Genomic DNA, 21,816 nt, shown 5'->3' with positions numbered 1-21,816 from the left:
TGATACTGCCTATATCACCTTGGGAGAAATGGACCTGGTGAATCTAATAAGTTTCAGGGACTTCTTGACACTTGTGAGTTTATTTTCTGAGTACTAAGGAGCCTCCCTCCAAGATGGAAATGTTTCAATTTAGAGGATATTGATAAAAAATACTCCAACCTTCCTACAGCTCTTACATTCTTTCAAGCCACCTCTTCCAGAACATTCCCTGAGGCTTAGATGGATGACATAGATGTCTGATTATTTTCCTCCATCTGAGATTGAGCATTGGATCAGAATGTCACAATAGTCACTTAGTCTCAGGAGTTCAGGTGGTTATGAGGCTTTGTGGTACACCACTGTAAAGAGGAAGTTTCCTCCCATGGCGGATTGGAGTTGACAGAAGCAGTGACCTATGGGCAAAGCACAAATACGCAGGAGACAGTTTGATAAGGTCACATCCACTCAACAAAACAATAGCAGCTGTCTGCCCACTGAGACCTGTGACTCCTTACCCATGGGCTTTACCCCTCCCTGGCTTACAGTAGCAGACACGAGTTCCTGCCTGCGGGGTAGCCCTAAAATCCAATCAGAAAGCTGTTGGTTGTATTCACAGTAGTCATGCCACCTGGGCACTAGCAGGCACCTTGCCCAGCACACAGCCGAGTAGCCAGCATGGAGCCTCCGGGCACTATCCAGATCCATCACACCTTTATCTTCCTGAGTCCTGCAACCAAACCATGTGCCATCTTCAGCAACTGGGTTTCACCACAAAGTTCTGGTGTACACGTTATGGCAGCGACAGCAGCCCTTGCTGTCTGGGGGACCTCTGGGACCTTCCTGATCATAGCTCTGACGGTGGACACTTTATCCAGCCACATTAAGTCTTAAAAGGTGTGCCTGCTAATTAAAGACTTTAACTTTTATCTTAATTGTGCTTCTGGGTCCTTTTCAATATCCGTTAGGACATGCGAATGTGTAGACAGAATCCCTGAAGGCTCACCATCATCCATTCCAAACAAATGCATTTGATCTCAGGCAACGTCAACAGTAATGGGAAGACCTCATTGCTTCCACCAGTTGTTCCATCATAAGAGCCACGGCAGGCACAGCAGCACAGACGTCAGCAACTACGTCTTTTAACTCATTAAGCCAGGGTGGTTCTCCAGGAGCTATTTGGCTGAACAGGTTGTTGAAGGACTTGAAGTTAGTCAAACAGTCTTTACATTTTCTAAGTGCTTGATGGTTTCTGTAAGTTCATCAGAGCCCCCAAGCAGTCTGCACTGTCGTTACCCCACTCTACTAGGAGTAGACAACTTTTCAGGTTCCTATTCCCTCAACCATACATGACTCCTCCATCCTTTGTGCGCTCAGGGAAAACAGTGCTATGCATGGTGTGCCCCAGCAATACAGCCACCTTCAGAATGTTCCCATGCCACATTAGGTATTAGCTGAATACCTTAATTTCCATACCCCATTGACAACTCCATTTGAAAGCAAACATTCAACTTACATAAACTGACACATTCTCTCATAAATTTCTCACATATGAAAAGCTGGATGTTTCACTCACAATGTTCACATATTAGTGGCTTACAGGCGTGTGACACATGTCCACAAGCTTAGCATTCAGCATGAATGATGAGGGTGTAGCCTACATATAACAGGCTTTCCAACACTATCCTGCTGTTGAAATTTCTCCCTATATAACTTTGGTTAGCCCCCTTGGGGCAATGCTTCTGCCTGCCCAAGGAATGCTGTAGGCAAGGTGTTCCGTGCCCTCCTTAGCAATGCACCTCAGTGCTTTAAGGGCAATATGCAAACAGTCTCCGTCTGGCCAGGGGATCCCTGGCTCCTGAGCACATCTGGTGACAGTGATGAGAAATACCATGTAAGCTTATCAGGGTTTTCCATCCCTGCTTTGACTCTGAGCTATCCATATTAAAACTGTCACAAATGCCCGTTAAGTCACTCTTAAGAAACATAGCCTTGAGGCCCCTTGGTTCTGCTGAATCTCAAGTTCAGCTATGGTTGTCTGGCTCGGGTCACTGATGGATACCAACATGTGGGCTTGAAACTGGGCTATGACTGGAATATGGAATTTATTGAGGAACATCACTGAGGTATGAGTTTTTTTTTTAATTTTACAAGGAGCCTACTCAAGTATGTCAGGGTAAACACGTGTCAATCCAAAAGCAAACGGGGAGAGCTCATTCACTTATTATTCACAATGATAAAAGCATCAGGGGTTAAAGCATCACACAAATAATATGCCTCTCCAGTGAGGAGAAATCACTATACATTCAAGAGATTTATTTAAGGAAAAGCTCTATAATATTGTTTGTTTAGCTAGGCTAATGCCTAAGGAGAGTTGGACATGAACAAAGGAATTTACTAGTGTGCAAATACTTCAGGATTATGTATTCCACAAACACTGTCATCCGTAAATCTGCTTTGGTTCCAAGCCATACTTCAATATAAAGAGAGACAAAGACTGCAAGTTTCAATACTTAGGTAGACAGGAGATTTACACAGCATGGATCTTATATATTTCCCAGAATTAAATTATTTTAAGCATGCCAGTGTTGTTCTTTAAGTCTCTCTCTCTCTCTCTCTCTCTCTCTCTCTCTCTCTCTCTTTCTTCCTTTTTTCTTTTTTTGATTTTTCAAGACACGGTTTCTCTGTAGCTTTGGAGCCTGTCCTGGATCTAACTCTTATAGACCAGGCTGGCCTCAAACTCACAGAGATCCACCTGCCCCTGCCTCCTAAGTGCTAGGATTAAAGGCATGCACCACCATGGCCTGGCTTAAGTTGTTACCAAGGGTCATCTTGTCTACCTGGAAGAATTATGCTTTTCTGATAAGAGAACAGGAGACTCAGTGGCACAGTTGTGACCCTATACTGTCTCCCAGAGCTGCCCTTCGGAAGTATATCTTTGGGAATGGTAATCAGGGTCTAATGGCTGAATTTAAGTCAGTGCTGTTTCTTTAGTCTTGGGAATAGAGTCTAATGGCTGCTCAGCCCTGCTAAACAAACATTTACACCCTAGCATCCTATAGTTCCCTTATTTCTAACAGGCCTAGTTGGCAAACTAATCTTCAGAGTATTTGGGGGGCAGTTTTCCCCTAGCTAAATTCTACCTGTATGACTTACTGTCTCCTAAGCACATCTATTAACATGTCATTTCTAGCATCAATTTTACTACTTTTCTTTCTTCCTCTTTGACTTTTTTCTCTTTCTTTCTTTTTTCTTTTTGTTTTGTTTTGTTTTTCAAGACAGAGTTTCTCTGTATAGCCCTGGCTGGCTATCCTAGAAATTACTCTGTAGACCAGGCTGAACTTGAAGAACTCAGAACTCAGAGATCTGCCTGCCTCCGTCTCCTGAGTGCTGGAACTAAAGGTGTACACCATCACTAGGCAAGTTTCTTTTTCATCAAAAGTACAGAAACAAGATTTCTGTGACCTTCATTGTATAGACAAATACTGTTATTGGTTTCCAGCACAGGGAACATTGTCTAGAAAGCACTAGGAAGATATTTATGCTATTTAAAACAGGCTAATCGGCAAGGAGTGGTGAGCCCCTTAAATGTCTGGTCTCCTTCTAATCTTTGGACGGAAGTATTCATCCATTACAAATGATCCTTGTACAAGGAGACAACATGGGACAGCGAACCTCTTCAGATAGAGAGAGAAAAAATGTACATGAGCCCCATCCTAATCCCTTGGCTCTTCCTACTTTCTGGTCTTCTGACTCTTTTAATGATTCAGAAACGAAAATCTGAATAGCTGTTCCTCTGCGTCCCTGTGCTCCTTCATCAACCCAAGGAATTGGCGAACTCAAAGGTAAGGGGTGTTTGGAGGCACACCTAACCTCCTCTCTTCTGGCCCTGGTGACTTCTAGTCCTTTTATACCGAGAGTTGATAATTTTCTTCAGGAGGAATACATGCAGAATAGGAGCCTAAACCCTATAAAATACTTAGGAATTCTAAACAAGCCACATCCTATTACAGACTTACATATTCAAGTATGATAGGATTGTTGAGAGGGATAGCTGAAACAGAGCAATGGATCTCCCATGACTGGGGCAAGCTGGCCAGGTATAGTAGTTTGAATGTAACTGGCACCCCAAATGTCATAGGGAGTGGCACTATTAGAAAGTGTGGCTTTGTTGGAGTGTGTATGTTTGTATGACCTTGTAGAAGGAAGTGTGTCACTGTGGGGACAGGCTTTGAGGTTTTCTATGCTCAGGACACCTCCTACTGTCTCAGTTCATTTCCTGTTGCCTTTGGATCAATATGCAGCCAGCACCACATCTGCCTGCAAGCGGCCATGCTCACTGCCATGATGATAATGGACTGAAACACAGAACTGTAAGCCACCCCCTCAATTAAAGTTTTAAATGTTTTCCTTTATAAGAGCTGCCATAATCATGGTGCTTCTTCAGAGCAATAGAACTAACTACGACAGCAGGACTTGTTTGAACGTGCTGAATCCCTTCATTTCAGGACTTGGCAGCATGAAGAGACTGTTTCTCAATCTGATCTTAGAAAGATGTTATTAGAAATGCTGGCCTTTGACAATGCTAGCAGAGAATGTCAACAGACTCTACCCACAGTTCCAACAGCCAAAGGCAATTGAGAAAATTACATAGGAACCTGTGATGACATTTGGTCTTCAAGCCTGCTTCCACTAAGATCAGATATTTGTGTTCTTGGGACTTTTTGCACTATGCCTATGGTTTGCCTTTGTGCTGTGGGATATTTTTACTCTGTGTGAAGATGTGTTGTTGTGATTGGTTTAATAAAAAGCTGAACAGTCAATAGCTAGGCAGAGGGGTTAGAACCACATGGCAATCAGTAGATCAATAGAATCAGGTTAATTTAAGTTAGAAGAGCTAGTTCTGAGCAAGTCAAGGCTGAGGCCAAGCATTCATAACCAAGTCTAAGTCTCGGTATCATTATTTTGGAGAAGGTGGACCAAATAAAGGGTGATGAGAAAGTTAACCACACCTTAGTTTATGCCTTACCAAGTCTGGATACATCTGCTTCTGTTCCTTCTTTCATTCATAAAGACACTGGTGGTACTACTTCCTAAGTTCTTTAGGTGTCTGGTGTTACCAGCTCATTGAATAGCTGCATCTGAGACAGGATCTGGCCTGCACACTCAAGACCCAAGCATAATTATCTCAAAGTGGACTTCCTAGTCCCTGTCCTGGGTCAGGCTGACCCCCTGATTCTGTGACAGGGAGAAAAACAAACAAACAAACAAATACCTAAGGAAGATACTGTGTGCTTAAAAACAGCTAATGATATATGTTCATAGTCAAGGAAAAAAAAATCCTGCCTAAAATTCTCTCATTAATAACTTCAGCTGTAGCCTAGCAGTGGTGGTGCATTCCTTTATTCCCAGCTCTCAGAAGGCAGAATCAGGTGAATCTCTGTGAGTTCAAGGCCAGTTTGGTCTACAGAGCAAGTTCTAGGACAGTCAGGGCTACACAGAGGAAAGAAATGAAAACAAACAAAATCCAGCTATGCCTGCTTAAAATAGCCACAGTTGTGTACACAAAAAGTTAATAGTTGTGTTGGTTTGAATAAGAATGGCCCCAAAAGGCTCCTATGTTTGAATATGTGGTCTCTACTCAATTGAACTATTTGGGAAGGATTAAGAGGTGGGACCTTGTTGGAGAAGCTATGTCACTGGGGATGGACTTTGAAGTTTCAAAAGCTCACATTATTCCCAGTTAGTGCTCTCTCTGTGCCTCTTACTTGCAGATAAGAATGTAAGCTCTCAGCTTCCGGCTTCAGCACCATGTCTGCCTGCTATCCAGAATAAAAGTGTCACACAATGTCAGTGAAGGCACTCCTGAGCAGTTCAGCTTTGAGCTCCCTGGTTCTGTTTCATCTTGAATTGCATGGGCACTGGTTGCTGGCAGGTCTCACCAGCAGAAACATGAATACTACAATAGATCTGACTACAATGTAAGTACCAAACAATGGGGCTTTAGATAGATACTGTACTTAAAAATAAATCACTAGCAATGGCGTGGGGGAGGCATCAAGACAGTGTTTTTCTGTGTAGCCCTGGTTGTCCTGAAACTCCCTTTGTAGACCAGGCTGGCCTTGAATTGAGAGATCACCTGCCTCTGTCTCCCAAGTGCTGGGACTAAAGGCAAACACAACCATCACTGGTTGACTGGGAAGGGGGGCAAGCTAAAATTGCCTAATGACATATTCTAAATTTGGTGCAATTTCTTGCATGATTGCTCTACAAATAATAGAATATCATGCATAAATATTCAACATAAACAAAAAATACACGTAGGAAACCTAAACTATTAAAAAATTTATGTAGTATATGTGTTTACCAATGTGTGTTAAATGCATGGATGCCCATGCTATGACGTACGTGTGAAGTAGTTTTCTCCTTACACATGGGTCCTGAGGGTTGAACTCAGGTGGTCGGTCAGCCTTAGTAGCAAATGCCTTAACCCCGTTGGTCATCACTGGTATGGAAATTTTAATATAAAAGAGACAAGCAACACAATCTTGGTAAGTAAACTTTAACTGAATAGATGTCCAGAAAAATAAACACTGTCACTTCAAATGCATTTTCTTTATGTTTTTCTTCATTTTGATTTATGTAGTATATGCACAGGTATGTGAGCGTGCATGTACTACAGTATGCATGTAGAGGCTAAAAGGCAGCTTACATGTGCTGCTTATCTTCTGACACAGAGGCCCAGGAGATTAATTTATGTTGTCAATCTTGACAGCTATACTGATATTTTGTTTGGGATAACAGATAAAGCTTGCCTGAATATCAGAATGTGGAGCTAAGCCACTCACTAGTCATAGATGCCAGGCAATGGTGTCACATACTTTTAATCCCAGCACTTGGGAGACAGAGGCAGACAGATCTCTGTGAGTTCAAGGCCACCTTGTGCTACGTGAGATTGAGTCTGTCTAAAAGAGAAACAGAGCTTATAATGGTATGTTATCTGTAGTTTCATAAACAAATCTTGCCTGAAGATCAGAGGCAAAGGTAAAGCCACCTAGGTAAGGTAATGGTGACACACCTTTAATCCCAGGATTTGGGAGAGGCAGAGAGATGTCTGTGAGTTCAAGGCTACCCTGGGCTACACAAGATCAATGCAGAAACAAACCCAGGTGGTGGTGATCTACACCTTTAATCCTAGTACTAGGGAGTCATGCCTTTAATCCCAGCACTAGAAGGAATATAAAATGGGAGGAGAGAAGGGCATAGCTGGTTAGTTTGCACCCAGTCTTGGTAGAAGTAAGACTTCTCCAGTGGGTTGGCTGCCTTGCTTTTCTGGTTTTCAGGCTGAGGCCTAATTTCTGTCTCTGGGTTTTTATTATTTGTGCCACATTTGGCACCCAACATTTGGGGTATGAATTTATGAAAAAGCCATTTGCCTGAGGCTTTTTAGCCACCACCAACAGACTGGGGCTGCACGTGGGGTTCCAGCACCACCTCTCCACTGTGGGTTGCAGGCGCTCCCGGAACTCCCTTTTTGGACTGCTGACAAACTAGACAGCTGCCTTGAAATCCAGTCAGGCTTCTACGGTTCTATGCAGCAATAATCAGCCTCACAACTTCATCAACATTGTCGGTAAATTGGGAATTCTTAAAGGGAGGAATTAGTTAAAACAGAGAGTTTTTCCCCCCACATTAAAAAGTGAGAAAAACTATTAGAGGAATTTGGGGCTCTGTATGATAATATGTTACACAGTTTAAAAATGGATCAGTTAAATGAGAGGATATCTAATTTGGATGGGATTTATGTAACATCAATTGTAAATATTGTCAGCATTACAGTTTTTTTGTCTTATCAGTAAAAAGTTGATTAATCTGAGTGCTAAGATGCAGGACTTGGAAAAATCTAATAAAACAAATCCCAGAGAGATTCAAACCCAGACCAAAGAAGTTAATGGAGAGCCATTTTCAGCATTGCGTTATAGTAGAGAGGAACGGTATAGGATTTTCAGACAACCAACCTTGATATATTCAGTAACCTTACAGAAATTGCCAATTGGCAGAGGCTCTGAAATAGCTTAACTGGACTCCTGTGCCACTGTTAGATTTAAAGAGATTGAAGGAAATAAACAGTCTCATATGACATGCATCCACCTTTTGTAAAGCACATGTGAAATTCATGGTCAGTTTGTAATGACTGGAAAGATTTGGTTAATGGAGTCTTAGAGACTGGAACACAATTACAATAGAGTACCTGGTTCAGAAAAGAGGCTAAGATTATTGAACAACGGACTAAAGCTAGAGAAAGGTAAATCTCCCAAGATAAAATTCTTGGAGGAGGAGATTATGCTACTATAGAAAAGCAGGCTGTATACGATGACTACACCCTGGATTTATGCCATGCAACAAATTTGAATGCTTGAGACAGAATTGAGAAATATCAAAGAAAATTGAGTCATTTACTAAAGTTTTGCAGGGCACAAAGGAAGCCTGTACAGATTTCTTACAAAGACTGACTACAGCAGCAAGTAGATGTTACCAGATTCAGAGCTATACAAATAATAATTGAATCTCTGGCTTTTGAGAATGCCAGTTCTCCATGCAAAAGGATAATTAAACAATTAAAAGCAAGGCCAAGACCTTTGGAGGAATGAATCTGAGATATAATTAATATAGAATCTCATAAACATGATGATGCATGGATAGGAGAAGTGATTTCCAGAAGTTTGATGAAAAATCAAAATGTCAGTTGTTATAATTGTGACAAACAAGGTCACATTAAAAGGGATTTTAGACAGGGTGTTCCTAGAAACAATTTTTTTCTTAGAATAATTCAATTAGAATGCTCCTCCCTTCTGGGAGACATGATTTGTTTGAGCGATCGAATACTCAGATTAACATTCCTCCAATCATAGAAACAAACCATAAATTAATGTATATTTCAGGGAAAAATATTAGAAGATTTTATAAAGAACAGTCACCAAACATTCAGGTTGTACAAGAACAGCGTACAACAGCTATTGATATTTCAAAGACACCAACCGCCCTACCTTTAAAATGTTTGACAGACAAACCTGTGTGGGTTAAGCAATGGCTTTAACAATAGAGAAACTGCAGGCTTTAGAACAGCTTGTACTGGAGCAACTAGATGCCCAGCATATTGAAGAATCAATCGGCCTTGGAATTCTCCTGTATTTGTTGTTAAAAAGAAGCCTAAAAAATGGAGAATGGTAACAGATTTAAAAGCTATTAATAGGTGATTCAGGCAATGGGCTCTTGACAGTCTGGCATTCCTTAGCCTTCTCTATTGCCTAAAGGATGGCCACTTTATAGTTATTGATTTAAAAGACTGTTTCTTCACTACATTTTTACAAGAAAAAGACAGAGAAAAATTTGTTTTCACAGTGTCTATATATAATTCTCAGCCTGCTTAAAGATATCAATGAATGATTCTCCAACAGGGAATGTTAAATAGCCTCACCCTGTGTCAATATTTTATCAATCTGCCACTGGAAATGATATGTAATCAATTTCATGAATCTATAGTTTACCATTACATGGATGATATTTTGATATATGATTCAAATATAGATACTTTAGAAAGAATGTTTGAAGAAGTAAAGAAGACTTTGTCTTGTTGTATTACAAATTGCTCCTGAAAAAATACAAAGAGGAAATTCTATTAATTATTTAGGCTATAAAATTGGGTTACAGAAAATTAGACCCAAAAGGTACAAATTAGGAGACTGGCTGCAGACTCTTGATGACTTCCAAAGATTGCTAGAAGACATTTCCCAGCTATGGCTCACTATTGGGGTAAAACCTGATGAACTAATTTATTTAAACAAAACCTTAGATGGTGACAAGGACCTAAAAGTCCCAGGGAATTATCAGCTGAGGCTGAAAGGAAACCGACTTTGATTGAAGAGAAATTACAGAAGACACATGTGGATTGTGTGGATCCAAATCTTAACTGCATTCTGGTCATATTACACCCCAAATATTCCCCTACAGGAATTTTTTGTTTTGTTTTATTTTTTTTGAGATAGGATCTGTAATGATTTAAGCCACATAAGGCTGATAATTTCAGGTTCTAGGGTCCATACATGTGCAGACAAGCCGTCAGGCAGAAGTGCCTAATGGACTCCAGGGATGTTAGAGGGCCCCGCATGACTGATGTGCTGCATGGATTACATCATTCATGTATGACTCAGCTAAGTCCTTGCATGCATGCATGAGCCATCATCTGCATATGACATAGCCACATATGCATGTGCTGGGAAGCTTTTAAAAGCTGAACGCATCATCTTCTTCTCTCTCTCTGGACACTGACTTCCCCAGGCCTATATACACCCCCTCTAATAAACTCCTAAGAGGGTTTGTTGTGTATTCCATGTTTCCTTCTCACACACACCAGGTAATTTCAGGATCTCTCTGCGTAAAAGCTCTGGTTGCCCTGGAACTCACTTCATAGGACAGGCTGGGCTCGAACTCACAGAGATCCACCTGCCTCTGCCTTCCAAGGATTAAAGGCATGTGCCACCACCACCTGGCCCCTAGAGGAATTTTAATGGAGAGAGAAGATATTATCTTAGAATGTATCTTTTTACCACAAACTGAGAAAAAAAATTTAAAAATTATGTGGAAAAAGTCTCTGAGTTAATTCGAAAAGAAAAATTGAGACTTCATTAATTAGCAGGAATAGACCCAGCAGAAATTAGAGTACCATTTAATAATGATGAAATTAACTAATTATGGGAAGAAAGTGAACCCTGGCAAAGAGCTTGTAGCAAGCCTTCTTTTGGGGGTAGAGATTAACAAAAACTATTCCAAAAACAAGAGAATTTGATTTATAAAGAAAATGAATTGGATCCTTCCTCACATTGTACAGGACACACCAATAACTGGAGCCCCTATATTCTATACTAATGCAAGGAAATCAGGAAAGGCAGATTAAAAATCAGTAAATTTAAGTAAAGTGGAACTTTACTTAATGATTCTGTCCAAGTCAGAATTATACGCTATTCTCATGGTACTAAGGGATTTTCAAGAACCTCTCAACATAGTTACTGATTTGCAATATGCAGAAAGAATTGTTTTGCATACTGAAACTGCCAAATTTATACCAGAATATACAGACTTGACTTCATTATTTATTCAGATACAAGATATAATCAGGACTAGGCATCATCCCATTATATAACACACATCTGATCCCATGCAGGTCTGTTGGTCCTCTAGCACAATATAATGCAGAAATCGATTAATTATTGATTGGAAATGTGCTGAAGGCCTCAGAATTTCATAAAAAAAATCATGTCAATATCAAAGGTTTAAAAAAGGACTTTTCTATTACATGGAAACAAGCCAAGGAGACTGTAAGAAAATGTCCTACTTGTTCTTTATACAACTAAACACCACTACCTGTAGGAGGTAACCGAAAGGGTACTCAAAGGAATGAAATCTGGCAGATGGATGTTTTCGGTTTTGTAGAATTTGGAAAACTAAAATATGTACATCACACCACTGATACGTATTCAGGTTTTCAATGAGCAACTGCTTTGATTTCGGAAAAGGCTGATTTGGTAATCACACATTCACTAGAAGTTATGGCCATCATGGTCATACCTACACAAATAAAGACAGACAGTGCTTCAGCATATGACTTTAAGAAAATGAAACAATATTTTACTTATTAAAATATAAAGCATATTACAGGTATACCACACAATTATATAGGCCAAGCAATTATAGAAAGATCAAATCATACTCTAAAGGATATGTAAAATAAACAGAAGGGTATGATACAGACCACCAGAAATAGATTGCATCATTCTTTAATGATGTGGGAGTCCCCTCTGTGTGCTGTGATTACCATTAATGAATAAAGAAACTGCCATGGCCTGTTGATAGGGCATAACTGAGGTAGGTGGGGAAAACTGGACTGAATATTGGGAGGAAGACAGCTGAGTTTCTTGCCCAAATGGCTAACCAACTCCATAAGGAGCCTCTTCAGTGCCCATCATCCTTTTGAAGTAGCTTGGTGCTGCCAGGAGCAGATGTGTCTCACTGTCATGAGAAGTCTTAAGTTCTTAAACATTTTAAATGCCATATTCTGAAGGTTTCTGAAAGATTTGAAGAATACCTATCTAACTGAAATATATCTCTATACATCTAGAAAAATCTAACTACCATGACTACAAGCTTGACTATTATAGATAATTATCTATTACCTATATTTCTTAATTATATATTACATTTTTAAGAGTCAGACATGCCAAATCTTTTCCAGTAAGCCACTGCCACATGATGATATACAGATTACTAGAAATTAATTAAATTAATGTAAGAGTTAGCCGATAAGAAGCTAGAGTTAATGGGCCAAGCAGTGCTTTAACTAATGCAGTTTCTGTGTGGTTATTTTGGTTCTGGGTGGCCAGAATGAACAAGCAGGCTCCTTCTCCTACAAATTGGTGCCCATGTGGCCAACTAAATCTATGCAAAACCTGAGAGGGCTTAAAAAGAAATTCTAGACCAAAATAAATAAATAAATAAATAAAAAGAAAAAGTTACAGAGCTTAACATAGCTTCTTGCTGTTTGCTGGCAACATGCCATAGCTCCTTTAAGAGTGATTTTCCTGACTCAGCACCAGCAGCAGGGGAAAAAAAGTTGTGCCATTTTAAAATGCAGGCTTTCTGGGATGTGCTGCCAGTGAGACCTCTGGCTCTTTCAGGACGCCAAGTATTTGGATGGGGTTTGTGAGAAGAGTGCTGAGGCTTACCTGAAGACAACTTGGACTGGTTGTGTACCTGGAAGTGGGGTGGTGTGCATGGCTCAGAGGTGCAAGCAGCTCTGTCATGCTGTACTGGGTGGGGCAAACATGCAGTACCGTATTTGACCTAGTAATGCAACAGCCTAAGTTTTAAAAAGGGCTTAGCATTTTAAAAAGTGCTTCTGGTCAGAAAATAATTAAAGATAAGCAATAAAGACAAATCCAGATTTAAAAAAAAAAGACCTCTAAGTGGGTCACAGTGTTGGATAAATGTACATAGGCTTGGGAGAGAGAAGAAAAAGAGTATAGAGAGTTGGGAAAGTAAATTATTTAGAAAAAGTCTTTAAAGAGACAGAGTACAGATAGTCATAGATTAAAAGGTATAAAGAAAAATAAGTCACATAAAGATGGACTATACACAGAGTCTGGATTATATATACTATTGTGTTATCTTTAAATCTTTTGACTATAAATGAGCTAAGTACAGGGAGATATTTTATTACATGTACTGCTAAGCTAAACCAGCATGTATATCTTAAAGGTATCTTGATTTCAAAATATGTATCTAAGAATATGTTACTTTGGAAAAGAGGGTCTTCTTTTGTTTTCACAGAAGGTGAGAATCTGTAGACTGCTTCCAGACCAATATGATTTGGTAGACCAAGACCTCCTGAAGGTTGTCTTGAATATCCCTCAAAAATACATCCCTCATAAAATTGCTTTGCCCAATAAACAGCTGGAAGAAGTTTGGAAAGAATTGTTCTCATATTCACAAATATTGCTTGCAAATGTTTCTTTACATCTAAAGGGGGATATGATCTAGATATGAATAATTTGCATTAGTATGGATCTTGGTTTATTGGTACAAATTTAAGGTCAAATTTCTTATGTATTTCTGGCCTTGATTAAGGTACTGCATTTGTGTACTTCACTTAAAAATGTAATATATAATTAAGAAATATAGGTTAATAGATAATCATCTATAATAGTCAAGCTTGTAGTCATGGTAGTTAGATTTTCTAGATGTATAGAGATATATTTCAGTTAGATAGGTATTCTTCAAATCTTTCAGAAACCTTCAGAATATGGCGTTTAAAACGTTTAAGAACTTAAGACTTCTCATGACAGTGAGACACATCTGCTGCTCGCAGCACCAAACTACTTCAAAAGGATGATGGGCACTGAAGAAGCTCCTTATGGAGTTGGTTAGCCATGAATAAAGAAACTGCTCTTGCCTGAACTGCTTAAGTTGACATGCATGATCCACAGAGAAATGACTGCTGAACTTGCCTAAAGATGAGACAATCCTTTGAGGTTCCTGCTTCATGAGAGAGTCTGTGAGACATTCAGCAGGATACAGAAGAAAGTGACTGGCAAACTGCCAACATAGGCAGATCTGTCTCTGAAATTTCCTGCTTCATGGAAAAGTCTGCTGAATACTAAGGGCCTGTAGGCTGAAGATGGATGCCCCAATGGTATAAAAGATCTTTAGGTGACTGTCCAGGTAGTAAAATGTCTCTGTCAATTCTAGAGTTTTGGAAGTTGCTTACAATGTACTTTCTGTTTACTTATGTAATATTATATCCTTCTGGAGTCTTTGATGGAATTGAAGAATTTATAGTTATCATTATAGTTTTCCTTAGTTATGATAAAAGATAAATATTGTAACTTAATTCTTGTTTGATACCTACTTTGTTATATGTAATTTTATTATGTTAAAGTTCAAACCTTCCTTTTTTATTTCAACAGAAAAGGGGAGGTGATGTGGGAGTCCCCTCTGTGTGCTGTGATTACCATTAATGAATAAAGAAACTGCCTTGGCCTGTTGATAGGGCAGAACTTAGGTAGGCAGGGAAAACTGGACTGAATGCTGAGAGAAAGAAGGCAGAGTTGAGAGATGCCATGGAGCCACCAGAATAAGACATGCCGAATTTTTCCTGATAAGCCACTGACACATGGCGATATACAGATTAATAGAAATGATTTAAATTAATGTAAGAGTTAGCTAATAAGAATCTAGAGCTAATGGGCCAAGCAGTGCTTTAATTAACACAGTTTTTGTGTGATTATTTTGGTTCTAGGTGGCCAGGACGAACAAGCAGGCTCCTTCTCCTATACTTCATTAACTTTAAATTTTCTAATGCTAACAAGAAAAGAACAACAGCTGCAGATTAAACAGTAGATAGAAGAAAAAACTATAGAATTAAATCAGCCAATATACTTTAAAGATGTACTGACCGCAGAATGGAAACCAGGACATGTGTTATATTGGGGAAGTGGTTTTGCTTTTGTTTCCACAGAGGAAGAAAAGCTATGGATACCATCAAAATTCATAAAGATTCAAACTTAACAAGAGACTTCTTAATTAGAAGAGAGGATAGTTCATTAATCATGGCCCTTAAATCTGAACTAACCTATAAAACTAACAAATGCTTTTTATTTGATCAGATATAACTTGCCAAAAGAGACTCTCCCCAAAATTAGGGCTGGGGAGGGTTAAGTTTCTGTCTTTTCAGGAGAATAAAGGCATCCAGCCAAGGAATCTGAAGACAGCTGGACAGATGAGACATCTGAAGAAAAGGGACAAATCATCAAGAAAAAAAATGTTTCAAGAAAAAGAATAAATTGGCCTATTGGTATACCACACTTCCAGCAAGATAACATTTCATAAATCTTCCCAAATGTTTGTTTCTGCTGTGCTCTACAGAATATAATGTAAATGGTCTTTTTGTAGTCCCAGTCCAATTAAAGATTAAATCTGGCTTTGCAGTTGGAGTGTAGCTCTCTCCTTCTCCAAACCCAAGCATGCTTGTTAAATTGAAATTAAAAATATATCTCATGTCAGAAGAACTATGATATAGGACAGAAGAAAAACAAAAATTTAAGGACTATATTATTGCTATTAATCTCATAATCCTTTGGTTTTATTTTATTTTGACCCTTTGACAACTTTCTTAAGGTATAAGATATATACCTTATTACTAATATACCTTATAACTAACTAATTTTGGAAGAAGGTTTCATCTACCTTCCTGTACATGATTTTGGGTTGGAGTTTCTATAAGTTTTCTGCAGTAAACCATGAACAATGGGCTAACAGTGACCTTTGAAGTCTCCATAAGGAGGATAGGCCTCATAATGACAACTCTTTTAGGACTATAATAACACAACTAAGTTAAAAAAAATACCACCTATGGATCAGTTTTAGACTACATATTGCTCAAAATAATTTCGAGGTGACTATCTGAGATGATCAGCCTAACAGACTACTCTAGCCAGGACTCGAGGCAAGCCATGTAGTTTCCCATTACACCTAGACTGGATAAAAAGTGATACAGCTACTTCTGTCAGGACTTGACAATTAACCAAAATTTTCTTTTTAGGACCCCTTAAAGATACCATCACCCCCAGACAGCAGAAGGTAAATTTAAGAATAAGATGTCCACATTCCCAAGAGGTGGGGTGAATGGTTTTTGGTTGTTCAATGGAGTATGGATATTTGTCATTGTTTAGGAGGTTAGTTACAAGTTATTGGTAATGGTCATGAAAAATGCTAAACAAAGGAAATTAGATTCAAGGTTCTTGTTATGAAAAAAGGTATATGTGTGTGTGTGTGTGTGTGTGTGTGTGTGTGATAGAATAAAAGGATAGATTATTGAATCTACTCTGAAAACAAAAAAGGAAGGATATATAAAAGGTCTCCTTTTTAAAAGCAGCTACTAGTTTTAAATGTTTTACATTGGATTGGACTCAATTTTATTGTATACAAATTTTGTATTTGAGATTACTTTTGTTAGAACATACTGTACATACATTTCTACTCTTGTTCAAGGTATTGTAACTATATAACTCAAACTTGGTGTATCTATTGGAAAACTTGGTGTATTATTTAGAAAGGATCAGGAGGTTTGACCTTGTAGGAGGAGGTGTGTCACTCTGAGGATGGGTTTCGAGGTTTCAGTAGACTTGCATTATTCCCAGTGTGATTGTCTCTGCCTGCTTTCTACTTGCAGATCAAGATGTAAGCTCTCAGCTCTTCCAAGCCTTTGCTTGGCTATCATGGACCATAGCCTTCTGAAAGAATAAGCGCAAATTAAACACGTTCTTTTATGTTACCTTGGTCATGGTATCTTATCACAGCAATAGAAATTAAATAAAACACTCCAAATATTTATAAATTCTAGATAATCCAACTGTTTACAGAACAAGGAAAATGTTGCAAAAATGGTAAATCCAGATTGTCTTTATATAAAATAGGTTTGTGTCTTAATAACTATGGAGTATTCTGAAAGTAACATTATTAATGATGAATGATTTTGTGATTAGTAAACATTTGCTGTTTCTAACTTCTAGCACAAGTAATTAGGTGAAAAGAATGTTTTATATAATTGTTATATATAAATATTAAGTAATATATTATATAAACCATATATTTGTGTTATATATACTAAATGTATTTAATATTTCATATATAATAATGCATATATATGTTTTCTTATATATACTTATGCATAAATACAAAAAAAACAATGTAATGCAAATTTCTAGTCCTTGAAAGTTATTATTGTCAACTGTTTAGGATAACAAAGAAATAGAGGTTAGTAATTAGTCACCTTTATAATCGAACATTAGGTATGTTTTCAAAATCAAACAAAGATATATTTTAGACAGGTGATCTTCAAACACTTCAGAGATCTAAAAAATATGGCATTTAAGATGTTTTAATTACCTACATTGTTTATGACAATGAGACAGGCAGACAGAGCTCTGTGAGTTTAAAGCTACCCTGGGCTACACAAGATCAATGCAGAAACAAACCCAGGTGGTGGTGACATATACCTTTAATTCTAGTACTATGGAGTTGTGCCTTTAATCCTAGCACTAAAGGGAATATAAAATGGAAGGAGAGAGAGGTTTAGCTTGTTAGCTTGCAGTCACCCAGTCTTGGTGGAGGTAAGACTTCTCTAGTGGCTTGGTTGCCTTGTTTTTCAGGTTGAGCCCCAATTTTGTCTCTGGGTTTTTATTATTCATGCTACAAGAGCTCACACAAAGGTTATCCCAACACTTCGGATCATATGCCTTTAATCCCAGTACTAGGGAGGTGGAGACATGAGTGATATAGGGTGGGGCAGAGAGAGGAATATAAAGTGGAAGGAGACAGGAGCTCAGTGCATTCAGTCTGAGCATTCAGTTTGAGATTTTGTAGAGCCAGCATTCAGTCTGAGAATTCTTAGGGACAGGATTACCCCACTTTGATCTGAGGATTCAGTAGAGGTAAGAACTAGTGACTGGCTGCTCTGCTTCTCTGATCTTCCAGCTTTCATCCCTGATAGCTGACTCTGGGTTTTTATTATTAAGACCAATTAGAATTTGCATAACAGACAGCAAGCACTTTTACCTGAGCCAACTCGATAGCCATGATTCTTTGCTTTAATAAGTGATTTGATGCTTGATAATATATGAGTGACTGAATGCCTACTCTAAAATCCTTATATTTATAGAATAATATGAATTCTGATGCAGTGAGGTAACTATGAAGCATAGTTTTCTACATCATAAATATTTTATTATTTTTGTGGTTTTTATGTTGACAGATGAGTAACTGATTATACACATTTGTTAGAATCTAGACAGACACCAAACAGGTCATTCCCACTTGCAGCTGTATTTTTCTCCATCCTCATAGCTGATTCTACAAGCAGTGATATAGGAGGGTCTTCTGTCTATGTGCTACTTTCATTAGTTAATAAAGAAACTGCCTTGGCTTTTTGATAGGGCAGAATTTAGATAGGTGGAGTAGACTGAACAGAATGCTGGGAGAAAGAAAGCAGAGGCAGGCAGACGCCATGAAACTCTGACCCGAGATGGACGTAGGCTAGAATCTTCCCGGTAAGCCACGACTCTGTGGTAAACACAGATTAATAGAAATGGGTTAATCAAGATGTGAGAGTTAGCCAGTAAGAGGCTGGAGATAATTGGCCAGGCAGTGTTTAAATGAATACAGTTTCCGTGTAATTATTTCAGGTAAAACTAGCCAGGAGCCAGGCGGCAGGAAGCGGCCTGCTGCTTCTGTTTACTACAGAGTGGCGCCCACTGGTGCCTCAATGTGGTGAACTGGATCCATGTAAAATCTGAGAGAGCTAATTTTAAACACAGAAAAAAAAAACAGAGTTTAACGCAGCTTTTTGCTGTTTGTTGGTGGCATGCCGCAGAGAAATGTCCCTGACTCAGCAGCCGTAGCAGAAAAAAAGCTGCGGTTTTAAAACGCAGCTTCCTGGGCTGTGCCGCCAATGCGAACTCTGGCTATACAGCATTTCAATGGCTTTTATGGGACTGGGTGTTTGTGTTCCTACGCAGGATAGGGAAGAAAGTACTCTGAGACCATGCCTGTGCTCCCCACCTGGGCAGACTGTGGGATCAGGCTTAGGCAAGCCGGAGAGCATGGCGGATTCCGGCTGCCATACACAGAGATGTTTCCAGGCTGTGCAGTGGTCTGCCTGACTGATTGGGCTGTAACTGAGATAAAAAGCTCATTCTGAGAGTTAAAGAGCTAAGTGCGACTCCTACCTGGAGGTGGAAAAAAAAAAAGCCACACAGTTTTAAAACACCGGCTTTCTGGGCTATCCTCCTAGCATGACCTCTGGCTCCTGTGGGAGCCAGAGCATTTGAATGGGGTTTTGTGAGTAAAGTGCTAAGGCTTGCTTGATGGCAATGTGGACTGCTGTGTGCCTGGAAATGTGCTTGGCTCAGGGGCACCAAATGGCTCTGAGGCAGGAGCAGCTACTCCACGCTGAACTGTGCTGATCTTAGGCAGGGACTGTTGTAATTATCATAATAACAGTGCAGTTAAAGTTTAGACTGTACAGGAAATAGGCAGTACCATATTACCTCTACATGGCGCAACTTAAGTTTTTAAGAAGTGCTTAGCATTTTAAGAAGTGCTCCTGGACAATCAAAAAGTTACAGGCAATGCAATAGGACAGATTCAGACATAAAAGACCTCTAAATGGGTCATAGTTTTAGACATACATAGGCTTGGGAGAGAGAAGAAAAAGAATATAGAGAATAAAGTTAATGCCTTAAAGAGATAAAGCCTTTAAAGAGACAGTATAGATAGTTATAGATTAAAAGAAATAAAGAAAAATAAGCCATGTAAAAATGGAAAATTCACAGAGAGTTTGTATTCTGTATATTGTATTTTCTTTGAATTTTTTGACTGTAAAGGGGCTAAGTACAGAGAGACGTTTCATTGTATGGGCTGTTAGGCTAGACTACCATGTATATTATTATAAAAGTATTATGATGTTAGAATTTGGGTCTAAGGACATGATGCTTTGGAAAAGAGGTTCTTCTTTTGTTTTCACAGAGGATGAGACCCTGTGGACTGCTTCTATCACAATATGGTATTATAGACCACACCCTCCTGAGAAGTTGCTGTGAACACCCTCAAAAAAATTATCTCACTCAACTGCCGACTGAGATGAACCTGGCACACAAGATACACCATAAAAGACCTGATTAACAGCGCCCCCATACAGCAGGAACAAGTTTGGAGAGAAATTACTACGTCCATACTCCCAGATATTGTTTATAAATGTTCTTTTACATTTAAAGGGGGATATGATATAGATATGAATAATTTGCATTGGTATGGATTTTAAGGTCAATTTTGTTATATGTACATGTATTTCTGCTATTGATTAAGCTTTTATGATTGTGTAGTTCATTTAAAAATGTAATGTATAATTAGGAAATAAAGGTTGTTAATGGATAATCATCGATAATAGTCAAGCTTGTAGTCATGTCAGTTAGATTTTTTAGATATATAGAGATATATTTCAGTTAGATAGGCATTCTTCATATCTTTCAAAGATGAAAGAATATGGCATTTTAAATGTTTTAATGATTTAGGGCTTTTCGTGACAATGAGACATGTCTGCTCCTGGCAGCACCAATCTACTTCAAGAGGAAGATGGGTATTGAAGAGGCTCCTTATGGAGTTTGATAGCCATTCGGGCAAGAAACTGCTCTTGCCTGGGCTGTTGCATAAACTGGACACAAAGAACCCGCAGAGAGAGGACTGCTGAACTTGCCAAAAGGTGAGATGATCCTTTGGGGTTCCTGTCTCATAAAAGAATTTGCGAGATATTCTGCAGGACACAGAAAAACGTGACTGAACTGTCTTTGAATTTTCCTGCTTCATGGAAATGTCTGCTGGATACTATGGGCCTATAGGCTGAAGATGGATGCCCCAATAGTACAAAAGAACTTTGGGTGACTGTACAGGCAGCGAGATGTCTCTGTCATTTCTAGAGTTTGGAAGTTGCTTATTACTTGTTTGTTTAGGTAATATTATATCCTTCTGGAGTCTTTGATGGAGTTGAAGAAAGGATAGTTAGTTATAGTTTTCCTTAGTTATGATAAAAGATAAAGTAGATATAAATATTATAACTGTAATTCTTGCTTGATAACTGTTTTGTTATATATAATTTTATTATGTTAAACTTAAAGATTTTCTTTTTTGTTTAAACAGAAAAAGGGGAAATGATGTAGGAGGGTCATCTGTCTATGTGTTACTTTCATTGGTTAATAAAGAAACTGCCTTGGCTTTTTGATAGGGCAGAATTTAGATAGGTGGAGTAGACCAAACAGAATGATGGGAGAAAGAAAGCAGAGGCAGGCAGACGCCATGAAGCTCCAACCTGAGATGGACGTAGGCTAGAATCTTCCCAGTAAGCCACGACTTCGTGGTAAACACAGATGAATAGAAATGGGTTAATCAAGATATGAGAGTTAGCCAGTAAGAGGCTGGAGATAATTGGCCAGGCAGTGTTTAAATGAATATAGTTTCCGTGTAATTATTTCGGGTAAAACTAGCCAGGAGTCAGGCGGCGGGAAGTGGCCTGCTGCTCCTATTTACTGCAAAACAGGACGAAGGCGATCATCTCCAAGGTATTGGAAACTAACAGTAACACTAGTATGGTGCATAAATGTTAACCAACAGGGCCTCTCTTCCCCACCTCACACACGTTCTAAAGCTCACACAGCCATTTCCTGGAATGCAAGGCCC

At 38.9% G+C, this 21,816-nt stretch overlaps 1 protein-coding gene across 2 annotated transcripts in view; it reads right to left on the bottom strand.

Moving 5' to 3' along the window:
• Positions 1 to 21,816, bottom strand: part of LOC125400577 (uncharacterized) — a 42,250-nt gene that overhangs the window by 2,874 nt on the left and 17,560 nt on the right. The window contains exon 6 of one of the 2 annotated variants that reach the window (XM_087900213.1): positions 177 to 392. The exons of the other annotated variant lie outside the window; for it this stretch is intronic. Within the exon in view, the coding sequence (XP_087756339.1) occupies positions 316 to 392 (77 nt within the window). The 3' untranslated portion in view covers positions 177 to 315. The remainder of the gene's footprint in view (positions 1 to 176; positions 393 to 21,816) is intronic. 2 annotated transcript variants of the gene reach the window in all.

This window comes from Myodes glareolus, chromosome 22, assembly GCF_982192425.1.
Source record: "Myodes glareolus chromosome 22, mMyoGla1.1, whole genome shotgun sequence".
NCBI lineage: Eukaryota > Metazoa > Chordata > Mammalia > Rodentia > Cricetidae > Myodes > Myodes glareolus.
This window is presented reverse-complemented; position numbering and strand designations above follow the sequence as displayed.